Raw genomic sequence first — 16,068 nt, 5'->3', positions numbered from 1 at the left:
CGAAATCAGTCTGTCGTCCCCTGCTGGCCATGGCTTGTTTTCTCAGAAAAACTGGTCAGTTTTGCAGGTAACTTTTGCACAGGCGTGAACTCGTGATTATTTTTCGTTATTACAGGCGTGATTATTTTTGCTTTGTTTGAAATATCATGTAGCTTCTGAAGGACGCCACTAAATAACAACGTGGCCTTCAATCTCGAATTTCTGGAGGTTCATGAACTCAGGAGACAGAAAGAGTGTGTGAACTTGAGCAGTCGTCAAGCCCTCTGCCCGTAGTAGTCGTCGTACGGCTCGCTGATGTTGGTGGTAGTGGGACGTGGGATGCTGTAGTCTTTCTCAGCACAGATCTCCTGAAACATAAAACACACTGCAGATTGTACCATGTGACAGTGACATCATCACCCACCCAGTGCTGCAAGATTATGATTTGACGATGAGAACTCACACTCATGAAGATTCCAGAAGACGCCACGACTTGACCTGCAAAAGAAACATGTCACCTTTGTAGAATGTTATGCAGAATGTTATGCATAATACACTTGTGATGTTACGCAGAATACACTCGTGATGTTACGCATAATACACTCGTGATGTTACGCATAATACACTCGTGATGTTACGCATAATACACTCGTGATGTTACGCAGAATACACTCGTGATGTTACGCATAATACACTCGTGATGTTACGCAGAATACACTCATGATGTTACGCAGAATACACTTGTGATGTTACGCAGAATGTTATACAGAATACACTCGTGATGTTACGCAGAATACACTCGTGATGTTACGCATAATACACTCGTGATGTTACGCAGAATACACTCGTGATGTTACGCAGAATACACTCGTGATGTTACGCAGAATACACTCGTGATGTTACGCAGAATACACTCGTGATGTTACGCAGAATACACTTGTGATGTTACGCAGAATGTTATACAGAATACACTCGTGATGTTACGCAGAATACACTCGTGATGTTACGCAGAATACACTCGTGATGTTACGCATAATACACTCGTGATGTTACGCAGAATACACTCGTGATGTTACGCAGAATACACTCGTGATGTTACGCAGAATACACTTGTGATGTTACGCAGAATGTTATACAGAATACACTCGTGATGTTACGCAGAATACACTCGTGATGTTACGCAGAATGTTACACATAATACACTCGTGATGTTACGCAGAATACACTCATGATGTTACGCAGAATACACTTGTGATGTTACACAGAATACACTTGTGATGTTACGCAGAATACACTCGTGATGTTACGCAGAATACACTCGTGATGTTACGCAGAATACACTCGTGATGTTACGCAGAATACACACGTGATGTTACGCAGAATGTTACACATAATACACTCGTGATGTTACGCAGAATACACTCGTGATGTTACACAGAATACACTCGTGATGTTACGCATAATACACTCGTGATGTTACGCATAATACACTCGTGATGTTACGCAGAATACACTCGTGATGTTACGCAGAATACACTTGTGATGTTACGCAGAATGTTATACAGAATACACTCGTGATGTTACGCAGAATACACTCGTGATGTTACGCAGAATGTTACACATAATACACTCGTGATGTTACGCAGAATACACTCATGATGTTACGCAGAATACACTTGTGATGTTACACAGAATACACTTGTGATGTTACGCAGAATACACTCGTGATGTTACGCAGAATACACTCGTGATGTTACGCAGAATACACTCGTGATGTTACGCAGAATACACACGTGATGTTACGCAGAATGTTACACATAATACACTCGTGATGTTACGCAGAATACACTTGTGATGTTACGCATAATACACTCGTGATGTTACGCATAATACACTCGTGATGTTACGCAGAATACACTCGTGATGTTACGCAGAATACACTCGTGATGTTACGCAGAATACACTCGTGATGTTACGCAGAATACACTCGTGATGTTACGCAGAATACACACGTGATGTTACGCAGAATGTTACACATAATACACTCGTGATGTTACGCAGAATACACTCGTGATGTTACGCAGAATACACTCGTGATGTTACGCAGAATACACTCGTGATGTTACGCAGAATGTTACACATAATACACTCGTGATGTTACGCAGAATACACTCGTGATGTTACGCAGAATACACACGTGATGTTACGCAGAATGTTACACATAATACACTCGTGATGTTACGCAGAATACACTCGTGATGTTACGCAGAATACACTTGTGATGTTACGCATAATACACTCATGATGTTACGCAGAATACACTCGTGATGTTACGCAGAATACACTCGTGATGTTACGCAGAATACACTCGTGATGTTACGCAGAATACACTCGTGATGTTACGCATAATACACTCATGATGTTATGCAGAATACACTCGTGATGTTACGCAGAATACACTCGTGATGTTACGCAGAATACACTCGTGATGTTACGCAGAATACACTCGTGATGTTACGCAGAATGTTACACATAATACACTCGTGATGTTACGCAGAATACACTCGTGATGTTACGCAGAATACACTTGTGATGTTACGCAGAATACACTCGTGATGTTACGCAGAATACACACGTGATGTTACGCAGAATGTTACACATAATACACTCGTGATGTTACGCAGAATACACTCATGATGTTACGCAGAATACACTTGTGATGTTACACAGAATACACTTGTGATGTTACGCAGAATACACTCGTGATGTTACGCAGAATACACTCGTGATGTTACGCAGAATACACTCGTGATGTTACGCAGAATACACACGTGATGTTACGCAGAATGTTACACATAATACACTCGTGATGTTACGCAGAATACACTCGTGATGTTACGCAGAATACACTTGTGATGTTACGCATAATACACTCGTGATGTTACGCATAATACACTCGTGATGTTACGCAGAATACACTCGTGATGTTACGCAGAATACACTCGTGATGTTACGCAGAATACACTCGTGATGTTACGCAGAATACACTCGTGATGTTACGCAGAATACACTCGTGATGTTACGCAGAATGTTACACATAATACACTCGTGATGTTACGCAGAATACACTCGTGATGTTACGCAGAATACACACGTGATGTTACGCAGAATGTTACACATAATACACTCGTGATGTTACGCAGAATACACTCGTGATGTTACGCAGAATACACACGTGATGTTACGCAGAATGTTACACATAATACACTCGTGATGTTACGCAGAATACACTCGTGATGTTACGCAGAATACACTCGTGATGTTACGCAGAATACACTCGTGATGTTACGCAGAATGTTACACATAATACACTCGTGATGTTACGCAGAATACACTCGTGATGTTACGCAGAATACACACGTGATGTTACGCAGAATGTTACACATAATACACTCGTGATGTTACGCAGAATACACTCGTGATGTTACGCAGAATACACTTGTGATGTTACGCATAATACACTCATGATGTTACGCAGAATACACTCGTGATGTTACGCAGAATACACTCGTGATGTTACGCAGAATACACTCGTGATGTTACGCAGAATACACTCGTGATGTTACGCATAATACACTCATGATGTTATGCAGAATACACTCGTGATGTTACGCAGAATACACTCGTGATGTTACGCAGAATACACTCGTGATGTTACGCAGAATACACTCGTGATGTTACGCAGAATGTTACACATAATACACTCGTGATGTTACGCAGAATACACTCGTGATGTTACGCAGAATACACTTGTGATGTTACGCAGAATACACTCGTGATGTTACGCAGAATACACACGTGATGTTACGCAGAATGTTACACATAATACACTCGTGATGTTACGCAGAATACACTCGTGATGTTACGCAGAATACACTTGTGATGTTACGCATAATACACTCGTGATGTTACGCAGAATACACTCGTGATGTTACGCAGAATACACACGTGATGTTACGCAGAATGTTACACATAATACACTCGTGATGTTACGCAGAATACACTCGTGATGTTACGCAGAATACACTTGTGATGTTACGCATAATACACTCATGATGTTACGCAGAATACACTCGTGATGTTACGCAGAATACACTCGTGATGTTACGCAGAATACACTCGTGATGTTACGCAGAATACACTCGTGATGTTACGCAGAATGTTACACATAATACACTCGTGATGTTACGCAGAATACACTCGTGATGTTACGCAGAATACACTTGTGATGTTACGCATAATACACTCATGATGTTACGCAGAATACACTCGTGATGTTACGCAGAATACACTCGTGATGTTACGCAGAATACACTCGTGATGTTACGCAGAATACACTCGTGATGTTACGCAGAATACACTCGTGATGTTACGCAGAATACACTTGTGATGTTACACAGAATACACTTGTGATGTTACGCAGAATACACTTGTGATGTTACGCAGAATACACTCGTGATGTTACGCAGAATACACTCGTGATGTTACGCAGAATACACTCGTGATGTTACGCAGAATACACTCGTGATGTTACGCAGAATGTTACACATAATACACTTGTGATGTTACGCAGAATACACTTGTGATGTTACGCAGAATGTTACACATAATACACTTGTGATGTTACGCAGAATACACTCGTGATGTTACGCAGAATACACTCGTGATGTTACGCAGAATACACTCGTGATGTTACGCAGAATACACTCGTGATGTTACGCAGAATGTTACACATAATACACTCGTGATGTTACGCAGAATACACTCGTGATGTTACGCAGAATACACTTGTGATGTTACACAGAATACACTTGTGATGTTACGCAGAATACACTTGTGATGTTACGCAGAATACACTCGTGATGTTACGCAGAATACACTCGTGATGTTACGCAGAATACACTCGTGATGTTACGCAGAATACACTTGTGATGTTACGCAGAATGTTACACATAATACACTTGTGATGTTACGCAGAATACACTTGTGATGTTACGCAGAATGTTACACATAATACACTTGTGATGTTACGCAGAATACACTCGTGATGTTACGCAGAATACACTCGTGATGTTACGCAGAATACACTTGTGATGTTACCCAGAATACACTTGTGATGTTACGCAGAATGTTACACATAATACACTTGTGATGTTACGCAGAATACACTCGTGATGTTACGCAGAATACACTCGTGATGTTACGCAGAATACACTCGTGATGTTACGCAGAATACACTTGTGATGTTACGCAGAATGTTACACATAATACACTTGTGATGTTACGCAGAATACACTCGTGATGTTACGCAGAATGTTACACATAATACACTTGTGATGTTACGCAGAATACACTTGTGATGTTACGCAGAATACACTCGTGATGTTACGCAGAATACACTCGTGATGTTACGCAGAATACACTCGTGATGTTACGCAGAATACACTCGTGATGTTACGCAGAATACACTTGTGATGTTACGCAGAATACACTCGTGATGTTACGCAGAATACACTTGTGATGTTACGCAGAATACACTTGTGATGTTACGCAGAATGTTACACATAATACACTTGTGATGTTACGCAGAATACACTTGTGATGTTACGCAGAATACACTTGTGATGTTACGCAGAATGTTACACATAATACACTTGTGATGTTACGCAGAATACACTCGTGATGTTACGCAGAATGTTACACATAATACACTTGTGATGTTACGCAGAATACACTTGTGATGTTACGCAGAATACACTCGTGATGTTACGCAGAATACACTCGTGATGTTACGCAGAATACACTCGTGATGTTACGCAGAATACACTCGTGATGTTACGCAGAATACACTTGTGATGTTACGCAGAATGTTACACATAATACACTTGTGATGTTACGCAGAATACACTCATGATGTTACGCAGAATACACTTGTGATGTTACGCAGAATACACTCGTGATGTTACGCAGAATACACTTGTGATGTTACGCAGAATGTTACACATAATACACTTGTGATGTTACGCAGAATACACTCATGATGTTACGCAGAATACACTTGTGATGTTACGCAGAATACACTCGTGATGTTACGCAGAATACACTTGTGATGTTACGCAGAATACACTCGTGATGTTACGCATAATACACTCGTGATGTTACGCAGAATACACTCGTGATGTTACGCAGAATACACTCATGATGTTACGCAGAATACACTTGTGATGTTACGCAGAATACACTTGTGATGTTACGCAGAATACACTCGTGATGTTACGCAGAATACACTCATGATGTTACGCAGAATACACTCGTGATGTTACGCAGAATACACTTGTGATGTTACGCAGAATACACTTGTGATGTTACGCAGAATACACTAGTGATGTTACGCAGAATACACTCGTGATGTTACGCAGAATACATTCGTGATGTTACGCAGAATACACTCATGATGTTACGCAGAATACACTCGTGATGTTACGCAGAATACACTCGTGATGTTACGCAGAATACACTCGTGATGTTACGCAGAATACACTCGTGATGTTACGCAGAATACACTCGTGATGTTACGCAGAATACACTCATGATGTTACGCAGAATACACTCGTGATGTTACGCAGAATACACTCGTGATGTTACGCAGAATACACTTGTGATGTTACGCAGAATACACTTGTGATGTTACGCAGAATACACTCGTGATGTTACGCATAATACACTCGTGATGTTACGCATAATACACTCGTGATGTTACGCAGAATACACTCGTGATGTTACGCATAATACACTCGTGATGTTACGCAGAATACACTCATGATGTTACGCAGAATACACTTGTGATGTTACGCAGAATACACTTGTGATGTTACGCAGAATACACTTGTGATGTTACGCAGAATACACTCGTGATGTTACGCATAATACACTCGTGATGTTACGCATAATACACTCGTGATGTTACGCAGAATACACTCGTGATGTTACGCATAATACACTCGTGATGTTACGCAGAATACACTCATGATGTTACGCAGAATACACTTGTGATGTTACGCAGAATGTTATACAGAATACACTCGTGATGTTACGCAGAATACACTCGTGATGTTACGCATAATACACTCGTGATGTTACGCAGAATACACTCGTGATGTTACGCAGAATACACTCGTGATGTTACGCAGAATACACTCGTGATGTTACGCAGAATACACTCGTGATGTTACGCAGAATACACTTGTGATGTTACGCAGAATGTTATACAGAATACACTCGTGATGTTACGCAGAATACACTCGTGATGTTACGCAGAATACACTCGTGATGTTACGCATAATACACTCGTGATGTTACGCAGAATACACTCGTGATGTTACGCAGAATACACTCGTGATGTTACGCAGAATGTTATACAGAATACACTCGTGATGTTACGCAGAATACACTCGTGATGTTACGCAGAATGTTACACATAATACACTCGTGATGTTACGCAGAATACACTCATGATGTTACGCAGAATACACTTGTGATGTTACACAGAATACACTTGTGATGTTACGCAGAATACACTCGTGATGTTACGCAGAATACACTCGTGATGTTACGCAGAATACACTCGTGATGTTACGCAGAATACACACGTGATGTTACGCAGAATGTTACACATAATACACTCGTGATGTTACGCAGAATACACTCGTGATGTTACACAGAATACACTCGTGATGTTACGCATAATACACTCGTGATGTTACGCAGAATACACTCGTGATGTTACGCAGAATACACTTGTGATGTTACGCAGAATGTTATACAGAATACACTCGTGATGTTACGCAGAATACACTCGTGATGTTACGCAGAATGTTACACATAATACACTCGTGATGTTACGCAGAATACACTCATGATGTTACGCAGAATACACTTGTGATGTTACACAGAATACACTTGTGATGTTACGCAGAATACACTCGTGATGTTACGCAGAATACACTCGTGATGTTACGCAGAATACACTCGTGATGTTACGCAGAATACACACGTGATGTTACGCAGAATGTTACACATAATACACTCGTGATGTTACGCAGAATACACTCGTGATGTTACGCAGAATACACTTGTGATGTTACGCATAATACACTCATGATGTTACGCAGAATACACTCGTGATGTTACGCAGAATACACTCGTGATGTTACGCAGAATACACTCGTGATGTTACGCAGAATACACTCGTGATGTTACGCAGAATACACTCGTGATGTTACGCAGAATGTTACACATAATACACTCGTGATGTTACGCAGAATACACTCGTGATGTTACGCAGAATACACACGTGATGTTACGCAGAATGTTACACATAATACACTCGTGATGTTACGCAGAATACACTCGTGATGTTACGCAGAATACACTTGTGATGTTACGCATAATACACTCATGATGTTACGCAGAATACACTCGTGATGTTACGCAGAATACACTCGTGATGTTACGCAGAATACACTCGTGATGTTACGCAGAATACACTCGTGATGTTACGCATAATACACTCATGATGTTACGCAGAATACACTCGTGATGTTACGCAGAATACACTCGTGATGTTACGCAGAATACACTCGTGATGTTACGCAGAATACACTCGTGATGTTACGCAGAATGTTACACATAATACACTCGTGATGTTACGCAGAATACACTCGTGATGTTACGCAGAATACACTTGTGATGTTACGCAGAATACACTCGTGATGTTACGCAGAATACACACGTGATGTTACGCAGAATGTTACACATAATACACTCGTGATGTTACGCAGAATACACTCGTGATGTTACGCAGAATACACTTGTGATGTTACGCATAATACACTCGTGATGTTACGCAGAATACACTCGTGATGTTACGCAGAATACACACGTGATGTTACGCAGAATGTTACACATAATACACTCGTGATGTTACGCAGAATACACTCGTGATGTTACGCAGAATACACTTGTGATGTTACGCATAATACACTCATGATGTTACGCAGAATACACTCGTGATGTTACGCAGAATACACTCGTGATGTTACGCAGAATACACTCGTGATGTTACGCAGAATACACTCGTGATGTTACGCAGAATGTTACACATAATACACTCGTGATGTTACGCAGAATACACTCGTGATGTTACGCAGAATACACTTGTGATGTTACGCATAATACACTCATGATGTTACGCAGAATACACTCGTGATGTTACGCAGAATACACTCGTGATGTTACGCAGAATACACTCGTGATGTTACGCAGAATACACTCGTGATGTTACGCAGAATACACTCGTGATGTTACGCAGAATACACTTGTGATGTTACACAGAATACACTTGTGATGTTACGCAGAATACACTTGTGATGTTACGCAGAATACACTCGTGATGTTACGCAGAATACACTCGTGATGTTACGCAGAATACACTCGTGATGTTACGCAGAATACACTCGTGATGTTACGCAGAATGTTACACATAATACACTTGTGATGTTACGCAGAATACACTTGTGATGTTACGCAGAATGTTACACATAATACACTTGTGATGTTACGCAGAATACACTCGTGATGTTACGCAGAATACACTCGTGATGTTACGCAGAATACACTCGTGATGTTACGCAGAATACACTCGTGATGTTACGCAGAATGTTACACATAATACACTCGTGATGTTACGCAGAATACACTTGTGATGTTACACAGAATACACTTGTGATGTTACGCAGAATACACTTGTGATGTTACGCAGAATACACTCGTGATGTTACGCAGAATACACTTGTGATGTTACGCAGAATACACTTGTGATGTTACGCAGAATGTTACACATAATACACTCGTGATGTTACGCAGAATACACTCGTGATGTTACGCAGAATACACTTGTGATGTTACGCAGAATGTTACACATAATACACTTGTGATGTTACGCAGAATACACTCGTGATGTTACGCAGAATACACACGTGATGTTACGCAGAATGTTACACATAATACACTCGTGATGTTACGCAGAATACACTCGTGATGTTACACAGAATACACTCGTGATGTTACGCATAATACACTCGTGATGTTACGCAGAATACACTCGTGATGTTACGCAGAATACACTTGTGATGTTACGCAGAATGTTATACAGAATACACTCGTGATGTTACGCAGAATACACTCGTGATGTTACGCAGAATGTTACACATAATACACTCGTGATGTTACGCAGAATACACTCATGATGTTACGCAGAATACACTTGTGATGTTACACAGAATACACTTGTGATGTTACGCAGAATACACTCGTGATGTTACGCAGAATACACTCGTGATGTTACGCAGAATACACTCGTGATGTTACGCAGAATACACACGTGATGTTACGCAGAATGTTACACATAATACACTCGTGATGTTACGCAGAATACACTCGTGATGTTACGCAGAATACACTTGTGATGTTACGCATAATACACTCATGATGTTACGCAGAATACACTCGTGATGTTACGCAGAATACACTCGTGATGTTACGCAGAATACACTCGTGATGTTACGCAGAATACACTCGTGATGTTACGCAGAATACACTCGTGATGTTACGCAGAATGTTACACATAATACACTCGTGATGTTACGCAGAATACACTCGTGATGTTACGCAGAATACACACGTGATGTTACGCAGAATGTTACACATAATACACTCGTGATGTTACGCAGAATACACTCGTGATGTTACGCAGAATACACTTGTGATGTTACGCATAATACACTCATGATGTTACGCAGAATACACTCGTGATGTTACGCAGAATACACTCGTGATGTTACGCAGAATACACTCGTGATGTTACGCATAATACACTCATGATGTTACGCAGAATACACTCGTGATGTTACGCAGAATACACTCGTGATGTTACGCAGAATACACTCGTGATGTTACGCAGAATACACTCGTGATGTTACGCAGAATGTTACACATAATACACTCGTGATGTTACGCAGAATACACTCGTGATGTTACGCAGAATACACTTGTGATGTTACGCAGAATACACTCGTGATGTTACGCAGAATACACACGTGATGTTACGCAGAATGTTACACATAATACACTCGTGATGTTACGCAGAATACACTCGTGATGTTACGCAGAATACACTTGTGATGTTACGCATAATACACTCGTGATGTTACGCAGAATACACTCGTGATGTTACGCAGAATACACACGTGATGTTACGCAGAATGTTACACATAATACACTCGTGATGTTACGCAGAATACACTCGTGATGTTACGCAGAATACACTTGTGATGTTACGCATAATACACTCATGATGTTACGCAGAATACACTCGTGATGTTACGCAGAATACACTCGTGATGTTACGCAGAATACACTCGTGATGTTACGCAGAATACACTCGTGATGTTACGCAGAATGTTACACATAATACACTCGTGATGTTACGCAGAATACACTCGTGATGTTACGCAGAATACACTTGTGATGTTACGCATAATACACTCATGATGTTACGCAGAATACACTCGTGATGTTACGCAGAATACACTCGTGATGTTACGCAGAATACACTCGTGATGTTACGCAGAATACACTCGTGATGTTACGCAGAATACACTCGTGATGTTACGCAGAATACACTTGTGATGTTACACAGAATACACTTGTGATGTTACGCAGAATACACTTGTGATGTTACGCAGAATACACTCGTGATGTTACGCAGAATACACTCGTGATGTTACGCAGAATACACTCGTGATGTTACGCAGAATACACTCGTGATGTTACGCAGAATGTTACACATAATACACTTGTGATGTTACGCAGAATACACTTGTGATGTTACGCAGAATGTTACACATAATACACTTGTGATGTTACGCAGAATACACTCGTGATGTTACGCAGAATACACTCGTGATGTTACGCAGAATACACTCGTGATGTTACGCAGAATACACTCGTGATGTTACGCAGAATGTTACACATAATACACTCGTGATGTTACGCAGAATACACTTGTGATGTTACACAGAATACACTTGTGATGTTACGCAGAATACACTTGTGATGTTACGCAGAATACACTCGTGATGTTACGCAGAATACACTTGTGATGTTACGCAGAATACACTTGTGATGTTACGCAGAATGTTACACATAATACACTTGTGATGTTACGCAGAATACACTCGTGATGTTACGCAGAATACACTCGTGATGTTACGCAGAATACACTCGTGATGTTACGCAGAATACACTTGTGATGTTACGCAGAATGTTACACATAATACACTTGTGATGTTACGCAGAATACACTCGTGATGTTACGCAGAATGTTACACATAATACACTTGTGATGTTACGCAGAATACACTTGTGATGTTACGCAGAATACACTCGTGATGTTACGCAGAATACACTCGTGATGTTACGCAGAATACACTCGTGATGTTACGCAGAATACACTCGTGATGTTACGCAGAATACACTTGTGATGTTACGCAGAATACACTCGTGATGTTACGCAGAATACACTTGTGATGTTACGCAGAATACACTTGTGATGTTACGCAGAATGTTACACATAATACACTTGTGATGTTACGCAGAATACACTTGTGATGTTACGCAGAATACACTTGTGATGTTACGCAGAATGTTACACATAATACACTTGTGATGTTACGCAGAATACACTCGTGATGTTACGCAGAATGTTACACATAATACACTTGTGATGTTACGCAGAATACACTTGTGATGTTACGCAGAATACACTCGTGATGTTACGCAGAATACACTCGTGATGTTACGCAGAATACACTTGTGATGTTACGCAGAATGTTACACATAATACACTTGTGATGTTACGCAGAATACACTCGTGATGTTACGCAGAATACACTCGTGATGTTACGCAGAATACACTCGTGATGTTACGCAGAATACACTTGTGATGTTACGCAGAATGTTACACATAATACACTTGTGATGTTACGCAGAATACACTCATGATGTTACGCAGAATACACTTGTGATGTTACGCAGAATACACTCGTGATGTTACGCAGAATACACTTGTGATGTTACGCAGAATGTTACACATAATACACTTGTGATGTTACGCAGAATACACTCATGATGTTACGCAGAATACACTTGTGATGTTACGCAGAATACACTCGTGATGTTACGCAGAATACACTTGTGATGTTACGCAGAATGTTACACATAATACACTTGTGATGTTACGCAGAATACACTCGTGATGTTACGCAGAATGTTACACATAATACACTCGTGATGTTACGCAGAATACACTTGTGATGTTACGCAGAATACACTCGTGATGTTACGCAGAATGTTACACATAATACACTCGTGATGTTACGCAGAATACACTTGTGATGTTACGCAGAATACACTCGTGATGTTACGCATAATACACTCGTGATGTTACGCAGAATACACTCGTGATGTTACGCAGAATACACTCATGATGTTACGCAGAATACATTTGTGATGTTACGCAGAATACACTAGTGATGTTACGCAGAATACACTCGTGATGTTACGCAGAATACACTCATGATGTTACGCAGAATACACTCGTGATGTTACGCAGAATACACTTGTGATGTTACGCAGAATACACTTGTGATGTTACGCAGAATACACTAGTGATGTTACGCAGAATACACTCGTGATGTTACGCAGAATACATTCGTGATGTTACGCAGAATACACTCATGATGTTACGCAGAATACACTCGTGATGTTACGCAGAATACACTCGTGATGTTACGCAGAATACACTCGTGATGTTACGCAGAATACACTCGTGATGTTACGCAGAATACACTCGTGATGTTACGCAGAATACACTCGTGATGTTACGCAGAATACACTCGTGATGTTACGCAGAATACACTCGTGATGTTACGCAGAATACACTCGTGATGTTACGCAGAATACACTCGTGATGTTACGCAGAATACACTTGTGATGTTACGCAGAATACACTCATGATGTTACGCAGAATACACTCATGATGTTACGCAGAATACACTCGTGATGTTACGCAGAATACACTCATGATGTTACGCAGAATACACTTGTGATGTTACGCAGAATACACTCGTGATGTTACGCAGAATACACTCATGATGTTACGCAGAATACACTTGTGATGTTATGCAGAATACACTCATGATGTTACGCAGAATACACTCATGATGTTACGCAGAATACACTCGTGATGTTACGCAGAATACACTTGTGATGTTACGCAGAATACACTTGTGATGTTACGCAGAATACACTTGTGATGTTACGCAGAATACACTCGTGATGTAACGCAGAATACACTCGTGATGTTACGCATAATACACTCGTGATGTTACGCAGAATACACTCGTGATGTTACGCAGAATACACTCGTGATGTTACGCAGAATACACTCGTGATGTTATGCAGAATGTTACACATAATACACTCGTGATGTTACGCAGAATACACTCGTGATGTTACGCAGAATACACTCGTGATGTTACACAGAATGTTACGCAGAATACACTCATGATGTTACGCAGAATACACTCGTGATGTTACGCAGAATACACTTGTGATGTTACGCAGAATACACTCGTGATGTTACGCAGAATACACTCGTGATGTTACGCAGAATGTTACACATAATTCACTTGGGATGTAACATAGAAAGACTCGTAGTGAAGAGACCGTCTGTGGAAACAAGCTGGAATCTCTAATGCTAAAGAAAACTCATCTTGTTTGTAGGATTTATACACAAAAGGCTAATAAATGTGATACAAACTATTAATTTTGTGTTTTTTTTTATATTTTTAAGCTTTTTACTATTGCTGAAACAAAGTGTAAAGTTGTCGAACATGTTCAACATGACTGTGTTCTCTCCCCCATACCTCTGCTCCCGTCCGCATCCGTCTGGAAGCCGCTGTTGTCCGAGCCTGTTCTCGGCTCCGCTGAAGCTGGTGTTCTGGGGCTCGTCCAGCCGGTGAAGTCCAGAGGCGGGTCTTTGGTGCGGGCGTCTCTCCTGCACATGAAGAAGACCTGAGTGAAGCCATGTCCCAGGAGCAGCACCCAGCCGTTAGCGGTCAGTGCCACACTGATCACGGGGTTGTCCCAGTTGGGGCTGCGGCCCATGGCCTGGTTCCCGTAGGTGAGCAGCGTGATCCAGACGACCCAGACCGAGGCGCTCAGCATCAGCGTGAGGACCAGCAGCCCGGCCTGCAGCTTGTTCTGACGGCGCGCCTGTCCGCTGTAGCTGTAGCTGTAGGTGACGTACGCGCGCCGGAGGAAGCTCAGCGCTAACACCAGCGCCGCGGCTAGCAGGAGCATCACGTAAATCTGCAGCATGGCGAACTCCGGTGGTGAGAACTGGCACGTCCTCTTGTCCTGCACCAGCACCACCAGCAGCCACTCCGCCGCTACGATTACCTGCACCAGCGCTAGCGCCGCGGTCACGCACGCCTCCCTCCACCCGCGTGCTAGTGCCGCCCCCAGCAGGGCCAGACCGCGCGCTAGCAGAGCGCCAAACGCTGCGCTGAACACCACGCTGAAGGCAAACACGCGCACTGGGCAGGTCTGCGGGGAGAGCGAGATCATGAAGCAGTAGGGGAGAGCGAAGACGCTGGCTGTGGCTAGAAGGAACAGCAGCAGCGCCGCTAGCGCACCGGACCGACGGCGGGAACACAGCAGCAGAACCAGCATCAGCACCACACAGCTCACCAGGCCCAGCCCGGACACGGCCTGAACCGCCACACCCCACGCATCACACAGAGCCCAGTACGCCTGAGCCAGAGCCGGACCGCAGCCCGCCGGCCTGGAGCCGTTCCCCCGCTGAGGATCCATGGAGCCGTTCCCCCGCTGGAGATCCATGGACAT

The 16,068-nt window shown here is 42.0% G+C and overlaps 1 protein-coding gene across 1 annotated transcript; it reads right to left on the bottom strand.

The window, feature by feature from the left end:
- Window positions 1-254: 254 nt before the first annotated feature.
- LOC308687269 (G-protein coupled receptor family C group 5 member B) lies at window positions 255-16,068 on the bottom strand (the record flags this gene model as incomplete). Its single annotated transcript, XM_081359655.1, has 3 exons — window positions 255-347; window positions 443-477; window positions 15,087-16,068. The coding sequence occupies 3 exons, from the start codon at window positions 16,066-16,068 to the stop codon at window positions 255-257; spliced, it is 1,110 nt and encodes a 369-aa protein (XP_081215781.1).

The sequence above is a fragment of the Scardinius erythrophthalmus genome (assembly GCF_964197995.2).
Source record: "Scardinius erythrophthalmus genome assembly, chromosome: 1".
Classification (NCBI taxonomy): domain Eukaryota; kingdom Metazoa; phylum Chordata; class Actinopteri; order Cypriniformes; family Leuciscidae; genus Scardinius; species Scardinius erythrophthalmus.
This window is presented reverse-complemented; position numbering and strand designations above follow the sequence as displayed.